At 43.3% G+C, this 22,760-nt stretch overlaps 1 protein-coding gene and 1 long non-coding RNA gene across 2 annotated transcripts in view; both read left to right on the forward strand.

Moving 5' to 3' along the window:
* LOC311029360 overlaps positions 1 to 22,760 on the forward strand; it is a 200,993-nt gene that overhangs the window by 120,238 nt on the left and 57,995 nt on the right. The gene's annotated exons all lie outside the window — the stretch shown is intronic.
* megf10 (multiple EGF-like-domains 10) overlaps positions 1 to 22,760 on the forward strand; it is a 96,830-nt gene that overhangs the window by 62,862 nt on the left and 11,208 nt on the right. Inside the window, exons 6-15 of the mRNA XM_084034431.1 lie at positions 1,282 to 1,528; positions 2,424 to 2,544; positions 9,678 to 9,814; positions 13,720 to 13,932; positions 15,322 to 15,496; positions 16,798 to 16,918; positions 17,953 to 18,116; positions 18,807 to 18,909; positions 19,835 to 19,981; positions 20,142 to 20,276. Of these exons, the coding sequence (XP_083890557.1) occupies positions 1,282 to 1,528; positions 2,424 to 2,544; positions 9,678 to 9,814; positions 13,720 to 13,932; positions 15,322 to 15,496; positions 16,798 to 16,918; positions 17,953 to 18,116; positions 18,807 to 18,909; positions 19,835 to 19,981; positions 20,142 to 20,276 (1,563 nt within the window). The remainder of the gene's footprint in view (positions 1 to 1,281; positions 1,529 to 2,423; positions 2,545 to 9,677; positions 9,815 to 13,719; positions 13,933 to 15,321; positions 15,497 to 16,797; positions 16,919 to 17,952; positions 18,117 to 18,806; positions 18,910 to 19,834; positions 19,982 to 20,141; positions 20,277 to 22,760) is intronic.

The raw sequence follows: 22,760 nt of genomic DNA on the forward strand, positions 1-22,760 counted from the left end.
GCTGATTAGTGCGTCCGTGTGCAGTTCAAGGTCAGCTTCGTAAAAAAGGGAACATTTAAAACAATCACCACAAACCACAAAACTAAAACATGCAATAAAATCGATAAAATCACAACACACCACACAAAATAAGCACACTAAAAAACTGACCCCGTCACATAAACATTCAAAATCTGACAGAGTGCCCTCGATCCGCCAGACTTGCCGACTGGGACTTTAATAAAGCCACAAACAACCCAGCCCTCAAGAACACAATACTGGAAGCACAATCCTCAACCAACACCCCCCTGTCACTCATCCTGCAGCGGGCCAAAGCCCCCCAACCTACTATAGTGGACTAAACCAACACACTGAACACTATCCTCACTGGTACCCAACATCACCTACATGCACACATACACATTCATATCAACCACTCACCAAGCAATAGTCTGATTTTGTTTGATTTGTTTGTGCCTTGGTCAACATCAGACCTCAGGTCAGGTCAGGACCTTTGCATCCTCCCCCTCTCAACACCTCCTTTTTCGACAGAGAAGGGCCGAAGCCCTTAGCTATCCCTCCATGCTCAAGCTTTTATTGGATATTCAAAGCTTAGTAAATACTGGGAGTGTTGGAAGTTGTTTTCTGACCAGGATCTTTTCTCTATGTTGAATTGTGAATTCAACATAGAGAAAAAAAAAAGTTTTGGTTATTCATATAACTGGAGGTAAATTTACAGGAGAACGGTGTATTTATTTGGAAACAAATCTGAAGAACTCAAGGTCATTTTCATTTTAAAGGTGTCACATTGGGATTTTAACGTGTGATTCACATATTCGATTAATATTTGATTTCACTAACATAAATAAAATCTAAGGTTTCTTAAGTTGCCCAAGATTAATAAAGTAAAAGTAATAATAAGGATACATACAGGTACATAAAAAGGGGTAAAGAACTCCATGCCCCTTCTACTGTTTAGATGGTAGATCTTTCAAATGATGATCGATATGAATCGGACCGTCAATTTATTTTAAAACCCAGCCCTATAAATAAATGCCCTGTATTATTATTTATTAAAGTAATGGTATCCGATACCAGATCACCCCATTGTGTACACAATCCAGTTATTGGAATCATTATTAGACAGATGAAGGCTCAAGCTGGACATTCAATAGATATCATACCGCTCTCTCATCTCCCGTCTGCCCTCAGCACGCCTCATATAAAAAAACTCACAAATGACCTGTGTGGTGATAGATGCTAAACGAGATGAATAAATCTTTTCATTCATGTTCCCCTCAGCTTGTGACAGTAACCACTGGGGTCCCCACTGCACTAACAGATGTCAGTGCCAGAACGGTGCGCTGTGTAACCCCATCACTGGAGCCTGTATCTGCCTTCCCGGGTACCGAGGCTGGCGCTGCGAGGCCCTGTGTGAAGTAGGCACCTATGGCGACGGATGCCAGCAGAAATGCCAGTGCCAGAACGGAGCCGTCTGTCACCATGTTACCGGAGAATGCAAGTGCTCACCAGGATACACCGGAGCTTTGTAAGTTGGAGGACAGGTTGTGTGAGAGTGTTGTTGCGGTGAAACATTGGTGCAAAAAAACACGTAGGAAACTAATTCTTTGGAAAGACAGTGTCTCTTCTGCGATCATTTTACGCAGAACCAAATGAGTAACCAAATCAGGTCAAAATTGGAACAGGGAGGCGCCTGTGATGAGTTGACCTGAACAAAGGTGTCAAAAGTACGGAAATTCTATACTCAAGTTACAGCTGGGTGGTTTAAACCATAATTATAGCAAGTGCTGTCCTCTAGACCAGGGGTTCCCAAACTCCCAGAATAACGTTGCCAGAGCCTGGAGATATACTGTATAAATAATAGAATTAAGATTTCAGTTTACTATATATCACCATTTTATCCTGCATGTCTTTGGACTGTGGGAGGAAGCTAGGGTGTTTGGCCTCTCATACAAGACTTGCACTTGTATACTATATACTTCTGACTAGTGGGGAAATTAGATAATTTAATCCTTGTATTAATACTGTGAGAGGCATGTGACTCCTGGACCCACCCACCCCTCAGGTGACTGGACAACTGAGTCTCTTCACAGACATGTTCCTCCACACAGATGGAATCTGAGTCAGCAAAAAATAAAATATGTTTTCAAAAAGGTTATTGAGCATACAGTTACATGTGAGCACAAACATATATCGGTGGGCTGGGTAGTAGCTTTGGACGGACAGACACAAGGATGCACATGCACGGGACACGGGATCTCTTGGTGTAGATAATAATAAATACTACACAAACTGTTAAGGGAAATTACTGTGAATTGTAGCTCTAGTTAACATGTCATGTCATTTGGAACCGTAAGTGAAACAAACAAAACTTCCATATGTGACCTTTTGAAAGTGACACTTTTTCTTCTTTTTCTTGATAGCTGTGAAGACCTCTGTCCTCCAGGCAAACATGGGCAGCAATGTGAGGAGAGATGTCCATGTCAGAATGGAGGAGTGTGTCACCATGTGACCGGAGAGTGCTCCTGTCCTGCAGGGTGGATGGTAGGCCGACACACCACCAACTGTTCGTCTGAGCAGGCAGAAACTTCTGCTTCTGAAAAGTGCATTTAACTTTCTAAGCTTTCTCTCTACTGACCATCAGGGGTCGCATCAATAAGTCAATTAGAAAATGACCCTACTTAAGATTGTAGACATGTTCTTAATGACTAGTTTCAAGTCTTCTTCAACACAGCATGATATAAATGATGGTCCCATTTCAGGTTGACCATGAAGCTCTAAAGACGACTTAAACACTTACCTGTAAAGTTGACCTTGAATTATGGAAGTAAACCTTCCCAACAGCTTCACACCAGGAGCTAGAAGGCTGCCGCTTGGGTTTTTCCCATTCAACTGTCACTAATTTGCAGTCCTAACATGTTTACACCAATGTTGACACCAAGATGGTGACGACCAAAATGTCGAACCATGACCACGTCCTCTTCTTATTTACAGTCTATGGTTTGAGTTCAGTAGAAGAATGACTTACTGCCACTCATACTGCCAGTAATTAAGAGTAAAGAGAATTGTGCAGTGGCACAATGTATAACGTGCAAAATCAATAATAACTTAAGTTATTTAAGTATAATACAATTCAAAAACACTGGAAGTTCAAACAATGCAAGTATAAGTAAACAATTTCAAAGTGGCCTACAGGATTTACTTTGTCAAACATTGCATAGTGTCTCAACTATTATTTAAACTCATGAAATATCAATGAGAGATGTGGCTCTGATGTTCTGCTTGACCACAAATCCATTGTGTACATGTAAAACCTCCTTAGTGGCCCGTCTTGTCGTAAGGAACTCTTGCTGTGTGTGTTTTTGTTTTTGCCGGTACCGTAGCAGGTCGGTCGACCGCTGACTCCCGAAGATTTTCATACGCTTCATTTTCTGTGGGCTGGTGAATTTGCAGATAGTGAAAAAAGTGAGTTGTCAGCTGTCGTTAACGGCAACCGCTTTCTGACAGACTGCAGATTGCTGTCTTTTGAACAACATTCGTCTTTTGGAAGCTGAACCAGCTCCATGCGAGTGACGTTGATCTACGTCCGGCTGTTAAACGTAACAACGCTGATTGTTTTTCATCTGCTGACGCTGTTTGTTCACTCCTATTCATTTTCAGCCAAGCCAGCAGCCATGCTAGCAACCATGCTAGCAACCACGCTAGCAGCCACGCCAGCTAAATGCTAAATGCTAAAGAAGCGTGAGCGGTACTTTATGGAACCGTCAGTGATCTGCAAAACAAACACACAGAAGGACTGTTGTCTGTTGTCGCAGGAAATTTCAACTATGTGAATCTCAAAGCTGTGATTCCCAAATTCTACCACTGTGGATTCTGCCACCAGAGGGAGGAGTGGATTCTAGATCTTGTATATGTGAACATTCCGGCACTTACAAAGCATGTAAGGAGCCATCCCTGATCTTAAGGACTGTTTTAAGGGTACTGGCTGGCACATGTTCAGAAAAGCCGCAACCACCAGCAGCATTGACTTAGAAGAGCACATGGCATCAGTGACTGGCTACAAGACAGAAGTATGTGCACCGCTGAGGACCAAGACACTGCCTTCAGGGGACGAGGAGATCCTGAGACCAGCGAGGGCAAAACCATACCATAAGGGAGGCCAAGAATCCATGGCCACTTCGGCCAGTGTGGCAGGGTATCCAAGCCATCGCCAACCTGACTGCAGTAATGATGCCTTCCTGCAATGGACCTTTTCTTCACTCGGTTCGAAGACCCGTCGCACTCACACCCATCACCATGAAGTGCTTCTGGAGGCTGGTTATGAGGCACATCAAACTGCTGCTGCCCCTCTCCCTCGACCCCCTCTGCAGTTCACCTACGGACCAAACCTTTCCACCAATGACACCATCACCACCTCCCTTCACCTGTTCATAGACAGCATTTGGACGTTCAGCTCAACAAGCCCTCAGCAGACTGAGCCTACTGGGACTGAAGACGCGCTGCATCCGCAAAAGTCACCTTTATTCTCTCCTACCAAGCCAATCCGACTCCTCAACCATGACTCAACCACTTTCTCTCGCTCATACACTCAAGCACGCACACCAGGGTGGGATTCACAATGGCCACGCCCATGACGCCCACGCCCACAACGCCCACGCCCACGACGGCCATGCCACACTTTGGCCTTGATGCCCTGTGAAAAAATTTAGAATTTACGGCCAAGGTGGCCTTTGTGCCCCTGTCAAAGTTCCAGTGTAAACAGCGCTAGTGGCACGTGGAGGGCTTTTATGGAATTACAGCCACCTTTGTGTGCACAGTAGGCTCGTCCCGTGTCTGTGGATCAGAGCGATTGCTCTGCTGTGATTGTTCCAAAATAGAACTTGCACAGCTTCGCGAGCCGCGCAGGTGAAGTATCAACATTATCACATGCAAGTTCCATGTAAAAAGTGCCTGTGCAGCGTAGTGGGCTTAATTACAGCCTCCCGAGTGGAGCTGAGCAGGCGGGCAGTGAAAGCACACAGCGGCATTTTTATTATAAAAGCACCGGTCTGGTTCCTGTCCGGTTCCCCTGGCGTGCGCACATATTTCTGAGCTGAGCGAGCAAGTGGCCACGAACGGGCAGTGGATTTTGCAGAGGGCAGCATTGTTATTACAATGTTATGGCCGCCTACAACCAACTGGCATCCTATCTCTCGCAGAACAACCTCCTTGACCCTAATCAATCAGGATTCAGGACTGCTCACTCCACTGAGACGCCCCTCCTCACAGTGACCGAGTCCCTGCGAGACGCCAGAGCCTAATCCCACTCCTCCGTTCTCATTCTCCTCGACCTATCTGCTGCATTCGACACAGTCAACCACCAAATCCACCTCTCCACTCTGGCAGAACTTGGCATTACTGACTCTGCTGTCACCTGGTTTACATCATACCTGACAAATCGCACCTTTCAGGTCGCATGGAATGGCTCTATGTCCAAACCCTGTTCTCTGGACACTGGTGTCCCTCAAGGCTCAGTATTAGGACCGCTTCTGTTCTCACTATACACCAGATCACTAGGTTCTGTTATTACATCGCATGGATTCTCCTACCATTGCTACGCAGATGACACCCAGCTGTTCCTCTCTTTTCCCCCAACCTCTGACACTCACATTGCAACTCGCACCTCGGACTGTCTGGCTGACATCTCTGTCTGGACTACTGCACATCACCTCAAGCTTAACCTGAATAAAACCGAACTCCTCTTCAACCCAGGGAAAGACTGCCCTCGCATGGAACTGTCGGTCACTGTCAAGGGCATCACAGTATTACCTTCCTCAACTGCGAGGAACCTGGGTGTAATCCTCGATGACCAACTATCCTGCACCCCCAACATCACTGCGATTAAACCATTGCAGCGTATCCAGAACGCTACAGCACACCTTATCTTCAATCTACCCAAATTCTCCCATGTGACCCCCCTCCTCCGTGACCTCCACTGGCTCCCTGTTGCAGCACGCATCCAATTCAAGACGATGGCACTGGCCTTCAGGGCCATCAATGGAACAGCACCCATCTACCTTCAAACACTGGTCAAACCTCATGCCCCGAAGCGAGCACTTCGCTCCTCTACTTCAGCTGGCCGGCTGGCACCACCATCGCTGAAATCAAACAAATGTCGCTCAGCAAAGTCCAGACTCTTCTCTGTTCTGGCGCCTCAGTGGTGGAACGAACTCCCGACTAATGTCAGGACAGCAGAGTCATTTGCCATCTTCCGAAAAAGGCTCAAGACTCACCTGTTCAGACTTCACCTCGACTCTACATAGCGGTCCCGCTCACACCACAAGTCTGAAGCCCAAGCTCGGCTGTGTCCTACACAGTATGTTCAGTCATAAAACGGCTTGATAGCGGGGTTGAACACTGAGCGATAATGAGAGGGACTGTCTATCGATTAAAGTCCCAGTCGGCAAGTCCGGCGGATCGAGGGCACTCTGTCAGATTTTGAATGTTTACAACTCTCACGCTCCACCACCGAGCTCGTTCCCCTCGACTTCGTGCCCTTTGAAATCCCTTAGATCACGCCACCTTTGAAACGCGGGTCCGATGTTGACTCTGGTTTTATCACGGGCACCGTCGCAATCTTTCTTTTTTTCCTTCTATTCCACCCGTGTTTTCTTTTCCTTGGTTGTTTTGGACCTCTTCGTTTCGGTTTTTAACTGAGGAATTGGAAGTTTGTTGCTGCTTCCCTCCGCCTCCCCCCTGTGATAGTGGAACGACCCGAGGGGGGAGGGGCTCTGTGTGTGCACGAACACAGCCCTGCGTGCTGATTGGACAGGATGATCTGCGCTCTGTCGATCTTTGCATAACAAACAGGCTCTACGTACACGTGGAGGCGCGCTTTTTTTTCTAAAACCGGATGATTTATGTTGTTCTACTGGAGCATAGTGTCGGCTTTGGTGAATATGATCAAACAAATGTTGCCGACTGGGACTTTAAAGTCTACGTCATGTCCACATTGCCTACCCGTGTTTGTGCCCGTGCATTATATATACATATAAAGATTTCATACAGAATATGTTTTATTGCTTTCAAGTAGTAATTCCTTTGTAATATTTACTTGATATTTTGTATTAAAAATGTTTTAATACATGCTTCATGTTTTGTTATGAATTAGGATGTTATGGTATTAATCTGAAAGGTAAAACAATCTCATTTTACTCAATGGCCTTTGTGCCCTGTCATGTGGCCTTAGTGCCCCTTAAAAAAAAAAAATGAAGGCCAAATGGCCTTGCCCCTACACACACACACACACACACACACACACGATGCACAATGCACTCAATCGCTCACACACACTGATATGAAAAATGTACTCTCTCAGACACATCCCCACATTCACACACACGTCGGCTATGCTTACACTGACTAACTATGAGACTGGTTCACGGAACACACCCCTCCCTACTTAAGCTGCTCCATAAACCCAGACTGCACTGAGACTGTGCAATGTTCACCTCTCGCACAGTTGTCAATGTCTTTGTCTTGTCTTTGTCTTAAGCAGAATAGCTCTTGTTGTACAGTTTATATGTATTATGTTGTGTCTGTTAGCAGGCCCGGCCCTAACCAATCTGGAGCCCTAGGCAAGATTTTACTTGGCGCCCCCCTTGCATCGGCAGTGTAGTGTATATACTCACAAGAAACCGAATAGCTTTGTCTTTGAGCTTTTTTTTACTTAAAGAAAGCTAATTCACAATCAGAATAGTTAACAAGATAAAAATATTATGAATAAATAAATGAATACAAAAAATAAAATGAATATATGAAATACAATCATTTTTACATACATTCATAAATAGTCTTAAGTATAAGATCTTACTAAACACAAAATAAAATGTGTCAACAAGTTGCATAAAATAAATTAAAAATACAATATAAATAAGGCACTGCACAAAACAAGATATTAAAGGTGGGGGCAACAGGAAGACCGCTTGATGCTACTGCATCATGGCTGGGTTGTGCTGCTGAGGTGGAGGCAGCAGTGGTAGATGTGGTAGATGGCCCAGGGGTGGGATTTAGAAACTTCAACAGTGCATCTGAAGAGAGGAGTATGTGACACCATTGAGTATTACAGTCTAATAATAAAAACATGATTCCAGGAATAAAATGAAATGATATAATATAAATGAAAAACCAAAGAGATATATGTATGATGTTAACTGATATGCAAATTAGATTAGATTCAATTTATTGTCATCATTACAGTGAAATGCTGAATAGCAGAATGCAAAGTAGCAGTAATGTAATGTTGTTACAAATATTATTTCTATTAAATAGGCTTTGCTTTGCATTTTAATTAACGTGGGATTATTTCTTGTACCAACTTTTTTTTTTTTTTTTTTTTTTTTTTACTATTTGTGGTACTGACGTGGTGATGCATGGCGCCCTTAGCATTTGCCAATACGGCCTATGCCACGGGCCGGCCCTGTCTGTTAGCAACTAGAGGTCCTGAGAAACTTTATCTCATTTCACTGTCCCATGTATATAGATGGAATGACAATCAAATCTGAGATGATGTGACTTTAGAATGAGCTGAATCAGAGGAGAGATGAGTCGAGCAATAAGCAGTAAGTAAAGGCCTGTGTCCACAGGAGGAGAAGTTTGTCTTGTCTGTGTCTGTCTGTCTGTCCTGAGCATTATATATCAGACACACACTATCAGAAGAAAAACTGAAAAGCCTGTTTGTGGTAAACAGAAGTCAATGTTGCTAATGAGTGCTATGCTATTATAGTAATAATAATCAGAGCATGAATGTAAAATAGACAAAATATGAAATTCAGAATTTGCAAATTCAGAATTTCTGACTTCTGTTGTTGTTAAAGTAATGTTATTATGGCATGAATAGCAGAGCGGCACCCTTATGCAACCTTATTCATCTGGTTCCATCTGGCTTATGGTATACAAAGTTAGCTTCCGTAAGTCAAGGTCAACTTTACAGCTAAGTGTTGAAGTCATATGTGTAGCTAATTGCATTGGTAGCAACGGTAGCGAGGCCGTGATAATGACCTGCCATGCCTGAAAGCATCCCCTGCTGGTCTATTTGACTCTAAATAGGATCATACTTTACGAATGAAACATCGTGCTGGAATGAAGAAGACTTAAAACTAGTGATTGAGAGGCGGAAGTCATGTTTACAATGTTTGCTGAGATAATAAATCAAGAGAAAAATCAGCAATCAGACATATTTTTGCAACCAGAGGAGTCGCCCCCTGATGGCCAGGAGAGAGAATACAAGTTTAAGGCACTTATTGGCTTGGTTGCCATCTGATTGCTCACCATTAACTTATTATCATCTGTCATCTTTTGGAAAGAGAGGATTGAGTGGTGATTGAGGTGTATTCAGTTAGTTGCAATGTGCTAGATGCCACGAAAGCCACCAGCACACTTTAGCTTTAAATGTCGCACAGAGATTCAATGGCTATGAGAAAGAAAACGGACAAATCAGTCTCCTAAAATCACTACCATGAGGTCACAGCATGTTTTGAAGTTACAATGCAGACTAGTGACGTCTTTCATCTTTTGTCGTCCCACGTTAAAAGTCCTAGTACACATAAAGGCATGTAGAGTATTCAAAGACTTGAGGTGTAAATACTCCTCACATGATCAAGAGTTCTGTATGGTACAGTTGTATTTGTTGTGTGCAGGGTACAGTGTGTGGCCAGCCATGTCCAGAGGGGAGATTTGGACAAAACTGTTCCCAGGAATGTCAGTGTCACAACAACGGCTTCTGTGTGTTGTCCACTGGACAGTGTGTCTGCAGCCCTGGGTACACAGGGGAAAGGTAAGAGCAACCTTTACAATATACAGCCGTTTGTAGGGATGAAACACGTTAACAAAGTACTTAATAAATCAGTATTTTGCACACATATTTCCAACCTTAAGTTTGTATGCTTTTGAAAAGATTCATATTCCTACAAATGTCGAAATGTTTTTCAATGGAACCCCTCGCCATGCTATGAAAGGCCAAAATAGAATGTTTCAACTGCCCAGAATCAGTTTATTGCCAAGTATGTTCTCACATACAAGGAATTTGCCTTGGTGATCAGTGCGCACAATAATTTCAAAGAATAAACAATAAAGCAAAGTACTGCATATTAGGGATTAGGGTTGTCAAAAAATCTATACTTAATAAATAAATAATCAATACTAAAAATGAGTACTGGATTCCATACTAAATTGCAAAAGTATCAATACTTTTCTCCACCTCCTTGTGTTGTCCCTGAAGTTGTGCGTTCTAAAGCTGTATTTGTGATGTTCTTGGCGATAGAAGTCCTACCCCCCTTTGGCCGAGGTGTAGATCATCATATAGGTGCTGGTAGAAGATCTCTGTGGAATGCAATGTGGACGTTTGGTAGCTGTGTGCAGGTTTTGAATATTCCTGCATTGATGGTTTTTAATGTATGCTGAGGTACTTGTCGAGGTAACAGGGTGGATATGGTGACCCTGCCTGTAGGGAATGCTGAGGTTGCGTTCTCAGCCGCCTGTCTCAGTGTGTAAGGTACGTCTTCCTTGTGAGCCGTTAGATCATTCGTTCCAGTGTGAAGTAGGACATGCTTCTTCTGTCTGGGAAGAGTTGTTTCATATCAATGAACTTTCATTAGAATCACCCAGAAATATCATTTCTGTGTTTGTGTCTCTTGGAGAAGGTCACCTGGTGCAGGGTCAGTGTCGGACTGGATCGGCTGACTATGGCCAGCTCCTCCGTCAGCTTCTGAAGTGATGCTCTCAGGGATTGGTTCTCTTTCTCTAGTCCACGAACTGCCTGCTGGAGTTCATTAACCTGGTAATTCTGTTGCCGAATCAGGGAGTGTAACTCTTCCACTGATTGTTTGGTGTCATCAGGTCTCTGGTTGTAGACAGTATTTATTGTTTTCTCTCTGACGTCTATGAATTCTGGCTCCAGGGTAGAGAGTCCCTCCTACAGCAATCTGAGACTGCTGGAAATTCTGTGTGTTGATTCAGTGGAAGGTGATGGAGGCAGGCTGCTGGGGATGGGAGACCTTGTCTGGAAGTCTGTCTGAGGAGGACAGGTTTTAATTTTAGATGTTGATGGAGATTTCAGTGTTCTGGGTGTAGTTCAAGCTGTTTTCTGATCCTTGAATCATAACTGTCCTGTCGTGGTAGATGTTTATGGTTAGGATGGGGCAGGTGAGGCTGTCTTCCTTTGCTTATACTAGTGTTTTTTATGAAAGCAAATGAGTCACATCTGGTTGAGTGCCAGTGAGCAGGATGGTGAGTGAAGAACAGTAAGCTGCATTTCACTTTACAGTTGTTCTTCTTGGTAAAGTTTGCTATTATTAGTGTCTCTGGGTTGGCACTCAGGTTTTGTTTTGAAGGCTTTCATTTGGTTGTCTGACCTGACATCTTCAGGGTATTATATTCAGCCATGAATGTGTCCTAGATGACTGCGGGCATCTGGAGATGTTACATTTCTATCTTCTCCATCTCCTCTGTGTTCTGTTAGCATGGTGGCTATAACTGCCAGTCTGTTTGGAAGCAGGTATACTGATGTAAATACCTTCTTATCAGAAGCGCTGGTCCTGTGGATGATCCGGCTTAGTTGTTTGTCCAGTTGTGGTTAAAGATGATTTCCTTTGATGTAGGTTTCTCTAGTTTTCCTTGTTAGCTAACTGCAGTCTGTCACATTATAATCTTCAGTTCAGTTAGCTAGCAAAAAGGTTCAAATGGGATAAAAAAAAAGGTTTTCCTTTCTTAAGAAGACTTTCTTGTTCTTTTTCTTTTTTCTCTGTTTTTGTCACATATTTATCCCTTCAATCAGATATCTTAGAGTGAAAACACTAAAATGAGTCAAAAAGTTCAAGAGTGCATAACTTCTACGGTTAACAGTTAAAGTTATCTTTCTCTCCCATCTCTCAACAAGTAACAAGGTTTAATCCATCATGGCTGAAATATCCATTATTGCTGCTTTATTTGTGGAAGAACCTGTGATCAGTTTATTGCGCTTCCAGAATGAAACTTGTTGTCCTCACTACCAGGTTATATGACGTGTTGAAGAGTGAAGAAACAAAGAAAATGTAAATCTGCGACTCTGTCTTTGCTTTAACTCGTCCACATCCTCCAGAGAGAAAACAGCAAACAAAACCAGGAGCCCAGTCAGTGTTTTCTCAGCAGAGCGCCACGCAGGGCTTTAGGTCCATATAATTAGCAATATCAGAGAGCACACACCATATACTTAAGCAGACCAGTGACAAGACAGGAATAGCCCTTCTATGAGTAAATAAGGGTTTAAGAGAAGCCAAATGTCACAGTATGGCACTGCTTAGAACTGTGCTGGCCACACCCAAACCCACTGGAACTGGTGGGGGCCGGGGGGGGGGGGATAATTGTCCCTAGAAAGAATAACACTGCTGCTTTTTGGCAAAATGTGGATGAGAAAATGTAGTGTTAAAATATCAGAAATAAACAACATAATTCAGTTCATATTTGCCCATTTTCATCTTCTAGCTTGATTTAAATAACAGCGTTAGAGCATCTCATTTTCAAAGCCAGCTTGATTTGGTGGTTGCACTGATATGTTTGCACTGTAACCATGGAGGCGATAATGACAACCCGCTGCTTCGCTTTCAAACGGTTTGCTTTGCTTAGCTGCAGCCACATTAGCTGAAGTCAGAGTTTTTCCTGCGTAGAGAATAAAGAGGCGTCCGCCTCCAGCTCTCGACAAAATGACTGTTGAGAGACAAATGTTGTGTTCAATGTTTTGGTTGAATTTTGGATATATGATATACTGTTGTGCAGGGGTAAAGACACTTTAACAGTTTTGTAAAAGGGTTAGTTTCTGGGTCTATATAAAACAAACTTTAGAGAGATAGAATTTGTGCTGGAAGGCTATGACTCTGTTGTTTGCAGTCTATTAAGTGTAGCACATGGATTCTTTTTGTTTATCATTTCCAATTTTTGTTGGCACTAGTCATTAGTGAACATTTACATTTTGCTGTACGACTTTAACATACTGCAATATATTGGTTGAAATTATAATGTTATTTATTATACAAAATTATTTTGTTGTGTGAATGCCAGATAGAAAGTGTATTAAACCATGTTTATTTGTTTGTTGTTAATCATTTGCACAGTTTGTTAAAGTGAGAGCCTTGTTTTAACCCATAACAACCCAGACCCAGTTTTCCTTAAATGAAAATACATTTTATTAATAATTAAATTAATTTTACATTTTTATGTTTAAATGTGCTTTGAACATTTATTGAGCAGTTCATTGCTATTTTTCTTTTTGTGACAATTTTAAGATTAAAAGTTAGATATATTTGCTAACTTGCTTTATATAAATGTATTCAACAAATGTGGTCAGAACAATTTAAATGTAACACAGGTTCTGTTATTACAGCAGTAGAATTGTTAAATGGGTTGAAATTTGAGTAACACATCTTTTTGAAAGCTGTCAGAAATGAGGTAGTCCTGTCAAATATGGATGTAGATGTCACTTAGGGACTTTATGAGTTAAGGATATAAGTCAAGGATAAAGATTTTTGTGAAACTGTGTTATTAAAAAAAGGAGTATTCCCCAAAAGCATTTTATTCTGCATACACATGTTCCATAACAGAATTAAAAAGTTGCAGTGAGACTAACAACATAGATAGGTATTGAATTATCTTGAGAGAACTGTCATTGGTCCCCAATCATTGACCGTGGACATCACTGTGTCTCAACAGGTGCCAGGACGAGTGTCCAGTTGGGAGTTATGGTGCTGGTTGTGCAAAGATGTGTCGCTGCAAGAACAACAGCAAGTGCTACCACACCAGCGGGATGTGTCTGTGTGAGCCAGGTTACACGGGGGAGACATGTGATGTCCGACTGTGTACTGAAGGACGCTATGGCCTCCGCTGTGACAGGATGTGTCCGTGCTACGCCCAGAACACACGCAGGTACACTGTTAAGAGTATTTGTCCTGTGTGATAGTAGATAATGTTCCCACATTTGAATATTTTGGAAAAACAGAGTTCTAATCATAGAAAACACAAAAGGGATAGTCCCCTTCAAATCACTGTAGCAGGATGGTCAGAGTGGTGGCCTTTTTATGTATACCATTGCCATTATGAACTAAGTGGGCCACCATCCATCCATCCATCCATGCATCCATCCATCCATCCACCCACTAACCCACCCATCCATCCATCCACCCACCCACCCATCCATGCATCCATCCATCCACCCCCCCCATCCGTCCGTCCATCCATCCATCCACCCATCCATCCACCCATCCATCCATCCATCCATCCATCCATCCATCCATCCATCCATCCATCCAGGATGGAACCCTGACTGGCCTGTGGACAGGAGTCAGCATGGGCACCCTCACTGGTCTGTGGCATCAGGCTGTAGGACAGGAGCAGCAGCAGTGCGGGGTCTAAACGTCCCTCCACCTCATTTGCCGTCACTCTGGAAAAGGACAAGATACCTAGCTAACTAGCTACCTAGCTTACTAGCTACCTTGATAACTAGCTACCTTAATAACCAGCGAGACATCTGTCTCCAGAGCTGCATCCTCTCTCTTCCCGGTGTCACAATAACAACTAACAAAAATCACATGACCACTGAAAACAGTCCACTGTCCGTTTTACCCCTATTCTATTTGTATGTTTACAATATTACGAAACATTTTCATATCTGTATCTTTTCACATTCAACTGTTAACAGATGTGTGGAAGGATCCATGTGTCGTCTGTGTATGCTTGTCTGTGGTTGTTGATGTGGGAGACTGCTGTGGGCTGGTAGTCTGTGATCAGTTAGGCTGGCACAGCTGGTGACTGCATGTGTCTGCAGAGAACAGCTGCTGTGCTGCTCATCAATGGGAGTGCTGTGACCGGCTGTCACAAACCCAGGCAGGCTCCACCTGTGTGGTGGCAGATAATCCAACCGTGCTGGCCTGGAGCCTTTCAGTAACAGTCAGCTCCTACATAACAGTTAGCTCTGATAGTTATTGTGGTTCTCTTTGTGTCTCTTTCAGCCGTGCTGCATCTGTTTGTAGTGTTTGTATGTCTGTTTGTTATCATTTTGTGTCTCTTTGTAGTGTTTTTATGTCTCTTTGTGATCATTTTGAGTCTCTTTCTGGGTGTATGTCTCTTTGAGTGACATTTTGTAGGCAAAGGCCAATGGGGCCATGAGACCTTGGGCCCCTGGGCCTGTACCCAGTAGGCCCATTTAGTAATCCATCCCTTGTTGACACACATTGGAACAATGCTGGTCAGGTTTTGGAGTGCAAGACCTGAACCAAAGTGAAGCACAGTGTAACTATATGTTCTTCTCCTCACCAGCTGCCACCCGATTTCAGGGGAGTGTACTTGTGAGCCTGGCTGGTCCGGCCTCTACTGCAATGAGACGTGCACGCCGGGGTTTTACGGCGAGTCCTGCCAGCAGGTGTGTCAGTGCCAGAACGGTGCTGACTGCCACAGTGTGACCGGAGTGTGTATCTGTGCTCCAGGCTTCACGGTAAAACTCTTTCTGTCATGGGGGGGGGGGAGTCACTTTGGACAAAAGCATAAATGCCCTAAATGTAAATGTAAATGCAACTTGACTCAATGGCAAACCACTAGACAATAATGCTTTATGAACTGGACATCTTCCCAAATGACTCAATGTGTCATTTGTGCAGTGCATGACTCACTATCTTCATTCAGTGCACCTTAAAGCTGAAATCAGTATGAATACAGCTCTTTAGTGACATCTAGTGGAGGTGGGAAGAACTAGCAACAAGCAAGAATAGCAACATCAGCTAATTCTGTTGTCTTACAAACCCAAAAAAATGTTTCCTAACATGAATGAATGAATGTATTTTTGTGTCAAACACCAGTGTGTGCCCAGTCCAGATAGACAAGACACTGCTTACACGGCATACTGATGTATAGATCATATGCTTCTGATGGTAGACCATTCACACAAATAGAGGCTAAGTCTTCTGGTTGACACCATGCAATTGTATTAATTGAAGAAATATGTACTGTAGTCAACGGCGAGAGAGATATCCTGTTTGAATTGTACCATGATGTTTGTCAATTTAAAAGAGGAGAGGGGTGAGGGGCTTAACTCTATGTAGACACCGTCAAGTTTCATGGCCGAAATATTATCCACTATTGCCGCTTTGTACATGTTGTGGTAGTCCCAGATACACCGGCAAAACAAACAGCGTCCAATCTAGGTACTTTACCCAGAGAGGTGCTTGGTGAATTTCACTGAGTGAAATATTATGCTGAAGTAGCGACAATTAGTAAAAAGTCAGAAGTCATGGTTTGTTAAGTCTGTCGGCAAAACGATATGCAAAAAACTTTTCAAATGCTTGTTTGGCAATAGAGTTCGGCTCCCTCAGAGCTAGGCTAGGCTTACACCGTTGCTGCTCCATAAACACTGAACATAACGTCTTAGCATTAATACGGCAGCGACCTTGTTGTTTGTACCACAGACAGTCTCTGGTTTGTAGGCCTACTCATAGTTGGTTTGGTCTCTGTTTGGTGTCACAACGGCCCTTAAGACTGAGAGAATACATAATTGTCATGGCACCTGGCAGAAAAGCACATTCATTAGTCAATAACAATTTTTCTACAAGTCTACAGAACAACTGTGATTGTAATACTACACTGGTTAAGTGTCCTCTGTTGGTTTGTTTTAAGATTCTAGAGACATTTTAACATTTCCAGGCTAAAGGCCCAACCTCTGGGGTTTAGTTACTCTTTAAAGGATGTGTATTATTCACACTGCCACTTGTAACTCTTTATTGTCTGGATTGACCTTCTCAGGGTCTCAACTGTACAGGCCCGTGTCCAGCAGGAACACATGGAGTGGACTGCTCCTTCAGCTGCAACTGTAAGAACAGAGCTCAGTGTTCACCTGTGGACGGATCCTGCTCCTGTAGACCAGGTGAGCTGGTACCCAAATGCAGGCAAAATGGCAGAAAGTAAAGGCAAAAATATTGAATTGAACCAACAAAACAAAGTAACGACTTAGGGGGGCCAGGAGAGTAAAAAAAACAACATTCAAAAGGAAACACTTACGATAACCAAAAATCACAAAAGGACATGGGAAGACGAGCAACTCCAGGGAACACAAGGGAGTGCAGCATGCAGGGGACGAACAGCGTCAGGCAGCCACAAACCCAAGCAGTGAGGAGTCAGAAATAATAACATTCAACAATGCTTATAATATCACCAACGACGAGCATTTCTGGGCTGCACGGTGGTGTAGTGGGTAGCACTCTTGCCTCATTCCCGGGTCGGCCCGGGTTCCTTCTGTGTGGAGTTTGCATGTTCTCCCCGTGTAAGCATGGGTTCTCTCCGGGTTCTCCGGCTTCCTCCCACAGTCCAAAGACATGCATGGGGATAGGTTAATTGGTGACTTAGGTGTGAATGTGAGTGTGAATGGTTGTCTGTCTCTACATGTTAGCCCTGTGATAGACTGGCGACCTGTCCAGGGTGAACCCTGCCTTCGCCCAATGACAGCTGGGATTGGCTCCAGCCCCCCCGTGACCCTAAACACAGGATAAGTGGTAGAAAATGGATGGATGGATGGACGAGCATTTCAAGTTTTTAAACAATTGAGGTTATTGTGATTTATTGTTTGTGTTGAGATTTACATAAAGAAAAAACATTTATTTAAAAAAGATATATCTTTATTACTACTTATCGTCATTTACATGATGTGTTATATGTAAAAGGTGTATTATTGCGGTTCCATAAGGTGCAGTGAAATATTTTGGGTGCACCTAAATGAAAAAGTTAGGCCCACCAGTGCGACCAGTGTAAAAAGTTAGACTGGAGCCCTGTATTCAGAATAAAATATCTGTTCTTGCGGATCGTGTATTGATACAATATTGCCACACAAAAATCACTCTACCATGCTGCATCAATGATTCTACATGCATATGTGTTTGACTCTTACTGACTGTGTTGAATCAGGGTGGCATGGCGTGGACTGTTCCATCAACTGTCCCAGTGGGACCTGGGGTCTGGGCTGCAACCTCACCTGCAACTGTGGGAACGGTGGAGCGTGCAACGCCCTGGATGGTCACTGCACCTGTGGTCCAGGCTGGAGAGGAGACAGATGTGAACTCCACTGCCAAGTGAGAGGACATGGATGTTCCCGTTGTGTGTGACAGAAATGTGTCCATTATTATTATTATTATTATTATTATTATTATTATTATTATTATTATTATTATTATTATTATTATTATTATTCCATCCATCCATCCATCCATTGTCTACCGCTTATCCTGTATTCAGGGTCGCGGGGGGGCTGGAGCCGATCCGATTATTATTATTATTATTATTATTATTATTATGTGTTGGCAGGTGATCCAACTGGTGTTCTAGTACTCCAAATCACAACGTTTTTATACCAGAGCTTGGGTCGGCGTTCGTTTTGATAGGAAGTGCCATTTTCAAATGTTCTTGTTAATCACAGTGCCATATCAACATAAAGGTTAACATGAAAGAGTACCTCAACCCACCAAACCACGTTATTCAGCTGAATACCAGTGTATCTGTGTGTGTGTAGTGATGATTGATTCAGGTCCAAATTTAGACATTAAAGTGCAAAGTATTTCAATTCTATGTTTTGAGTTATAAATATGCAGAGTGACTGCTCTCTAGTGGTTGAAACCCAGCTATTGCAATTGAGTATTGATGTTTGGCTGATCTGGAGCCAGATTTCATCTCTAAAAGTGTTGGACTTTTAATAATATGGGGATGTAAATGCATGAGGAGTTTCTCTCTGAAGACTCATAAGTTCATCTCTCTGTCCTCCTCAGGATGGCACCTATGGTCTGGACTGTAAGGAACGTTGTGACTGCAGTCATGCTGACGGATGTCACCACTCTACCGGTCACTGCCGCTGTCTGGCCGGATGGACTGGTGAGACCCAATACAGTGACAATGTCCCCCTGGCTGATGATCCATGCATAGTCAAAAAAAATCTTAACATTACCATACACCAAAACTATCACAGTGTGGTCCTGCTCTCTATAGTTGTAATCTTTGGTTCACAGTGAAGAAGGTTTTAACAGAAAATACCTTTCTGAGCATTAGGACTTGTTGTTGTAGGTTCAGGTTAGAATGAGGGGTAGAAGAAGGGTAGGAGTAGGGCAGACATTGAACTGTTGTTAGTGGTCATGTTGAATAGTACAAAGTGTATTTGGGTGACCACACACATCGGTGTGTGGGGTCCTGAACTGTTCTCTTCCCTGAGTTTTTTGTGCATCAGCTGACCACATTAGCACTCGTTGGCGTCTCCCTCGGCGGAGCTTAGCTAAACTGCTTTTGGGTCCAACACCGTTCACCAGCCTGCTGCTCAGCTCGTTTTCTCTAACCAGTGCAGTGTTACAAAATGGCGGAATTAAAAAGCTTCATAACTAGCCAGCTGTCTGCTAGTTAGCTAGCTCTCTAGGTTGCGCGTTCCACTACTTTAATGTTGTAGCCTACTTGTTACAGAAAATGTGTCACTCATCTGACAAAATCAATGCCGCTTGCTACGGGGTGGTAAGCGTGTGTGGATGAAGCATGAAGTGGTTAAATTGTACTCATCTAGTCTGTCACTCTACACTTGGTAACATTACTACTCCACTGATACTCATTACTTTAAAAATCTCCCCTTCAGTGAGTCATTAGTTTATTAGAGAACTGGCCTGCTACAATGGAATGGCAACGCTTCACATACAAACGCCATGAATGAGACTGTCACTTCTTCCAAGGCTTTTGAGGGTTAAGACTTACATGTGGGTTGGGGTCAGTACTCAATTTTCACTTCTGCATGCATTCTTTACCAAATGTGTGTGTGTAGGTATCCACTGTGACAGTGTGTGTGCGGAGGGCCGCTGGGGCCCCAACTGTTCCCTCCCCTGTAACTGTAAGAACGGAGCGTCCTGCTCTCCAGATGAAGGCACCTGTGAATGTGCTCCAGGATACAGAGGCACCACCTGTCAGAGGAGTAAGTCCAACCGCAGCAGCGTCATCACATGGTTCATCCTTGACTTGAAAGGATAGCATACTTTGTTTCAATTTGTCTTATTTTGTACCTTACTATTTGTACTGAAATCATAGGAGATGATAGTTAGGTTGAAACTCTTTATTTCCCTGTTTGCCTCCAGTTTGCTCTCCAGGTTACTTTGGTCACCGCTGCAGTCAGACCTGTCCACAGTGTGTCCACAGTAATGGACCGTGCCACCACATCACAGGACAATGTGACTGTCTGCCAGGCTTCAAGGGGGCACTATGCAATGCAGGTGAGTTGACCCTGCAGCAAACTGTTTCTACTGTGTAGACATGGAGTTCAACCGATGTGGGTTGTTGAAGGCTGATACAGGTCACAGCTTAATGTTACGATTAGAAATGCGTTCAATGAAAACCCTTCGAGTTAAGACAATCGTGTCATGTAAAAAAAGATTGATGCTACTTGCATAGAGATACAGGTTGTCGTCATTACTAGGGGTGTAACGATACATTTTAAAACGAAACGATATGTATCATTTTCTATGGTTCCAATATGATAAAAGGACGATATTTGGCTTTCTAGAACATTATACAAAAATACGATTCAATTAATTGAAATCAATATATGAAAATAATATGCTCTATTTTATATTGAAAAAGGAGAACAGAACACAACGCACATGTCCCGGTACCGGTTGTGTTTCTGACAGTGAGACAGGACCCAGACTCTGAACATAACCCTGAACTGACTTCACCAACCTAAAGATAGGGAACTCTGCATTTCTAGAACAGCTGTTCTGGGTTAGTTCAATAAAAACCTGAGTATGTTAACTAAGTTACGTGTGTGCCTGACGACTCTCAAAGCCATCATCAATGGAGCTCCGATACTATGATTCACCATGGCAACCGGGAGAGAGTTAGAAATGTAACTGAGTTCATCCTGAGAAAGCGTAGCAACACGTAGAGAGAGTTGGTGTGGGAATCGATGGGTAAGACTGAATGAAACAGTCCATTGATCTGAAAGTTCAAAACGTTTTCTTTTTAATTGAACAGTTTAACACTGTGGTGTAATGGTAACACTGAATACTGTGGGAGTGGAAGTAGTGAAATATAATCATCTTTTTGATTCAGGCGCCATCACAGGCAAAAAAGAACGTGGCTGAAACTTTGAAACTGAAACATGAGAATATTATGCAAACAGGGAGCCGAAGGCATATGGTTTTCAACCCCATTTCACACATGAAACAGATGAAATATCAGTGGCTATTTTAATTTGTAGTAGCTTTAATCCACAACAGAATGCTGCTTCAACACTCGGAAATGTCCAGAAACGTTTCAGAAAACTCCAGAATGCAAATAATCTGTTCTGGTCGGGATTATGTCCGGAATATGAAATGTTTGAAACATAAGGCCGGAGAATATTGTTCAGATATGTATTGGATTGTGAGGAAAAACTGTTATAGTAAGTAATCTTGGGGAATGAAAGCAAATCTCTACGGGGTCTCAACATCCTCCCGACGTAAAGCTGCTGGAATCACTTTTGCTTCCATATGGATGGTTGAAGAGGAAACAATGGCACATCTTTCACTGCTGGTTCAGGATCAGCAGAAGGGAGGAGACAGAGAAGGAGAAACTCTGTTTTTTTTGACAGAAACCTGCCAGTGAGCAGGTTAGGTTAACAGTCTGTTGCCATGGTAAGAGAGTGAACTTTGTAGGTCAGTTACCATGGTAACGCTCTTTCTGGAATGGAAAACCTAGAGTATTCCCTATTCTCAGGGTTAACAAAGTCAGAGTTTGAACCTGATAAGCGGTTGAAGCTGTAGGGTCACGGGGCAGCAGCTTCAGCAGGCGACTCCAAACCTCCCTTTCCAGGGCCCACATCAGCCAACTCTGACTGGGGATCCCGAGGCGTTCCAGGGCCAATATAGGCTGGCTCTACAGGACAATGCTCCCGGGTGAAACTGACAAAATATTTTATCAGATGTGCCTTTCGTTTAGACGGCGACAGCGTTTTTAGGGCTTAAAAACGCAAAAAAATGAACCCGCCCTCCAGAGTGGAAATCTTAAAAACGCTCCACCGTCGCGTTCCCGTCGTGTGCTCTGAGCTGCTCACGCTGGCTCTCTTCACGTACGCGTTGACGTCACATCCGTGTGCAGTACAGCCAAACAACAACAAACAGTCAGACATTCAAGTTGCCCTCGCTGCTCTGGTATCCATTCAGGGCTATTTCACTTAGGAGAGAAGCAGTGTTGGGAACGTTACTTTAAAAAAGTAATTAGTTATAGTTACTCACTACTTGTTCCAAAAAGTAACCGAGTTAGTAACTGAATTACTTTATAATAAAAGTAACTAGCTACCAGGGAAAGTAACTATTTGCGTTACTGTAAAAAAAAAAAGTTGCTTTATGTCAAAGAATTTGGATTTTTCTTGTAATGAGATGGCAAACTGTAGTCTTGTAGTCTACTCCTATAGTCGCGTAGCGTGTTGTCTTGTGTATAATAATTGAGATCGCATTCTCCGCACCTCGCATGCGGGAATAATTAAAACTTGAGGAGAAATTATACAGTGGGAGACGCTGTGTCTGTCATATATCACAAAACAGGGTCAGAGCGCACAGCAGTAGACATAATGACCCCGGTGCCTCGAGCCGCTGCGCCGTTCATCATCATCATCATCATCATCATCATCACCACCGTCTTCACCATCCGCGCTCCACAGCTATACCGGATTCCCGTCCAACACCAGAACGGCGGGACACCGGGGCCCGCGTGGCCCT

The sequence above is a fragment of the Eutrigla gurnardus genome, assembly GCF_963514095.1.
Source record: "Eutrigla gurnardus genome assembly, chromosome: 19".
Taxonomy (NCBI): domain Eukaryota; kingdom Metazoa; phylum Chordata; class Actinopteri; order Perciformes; family Triglidae; genus Eutrigla; species Eutrigla gurnardus.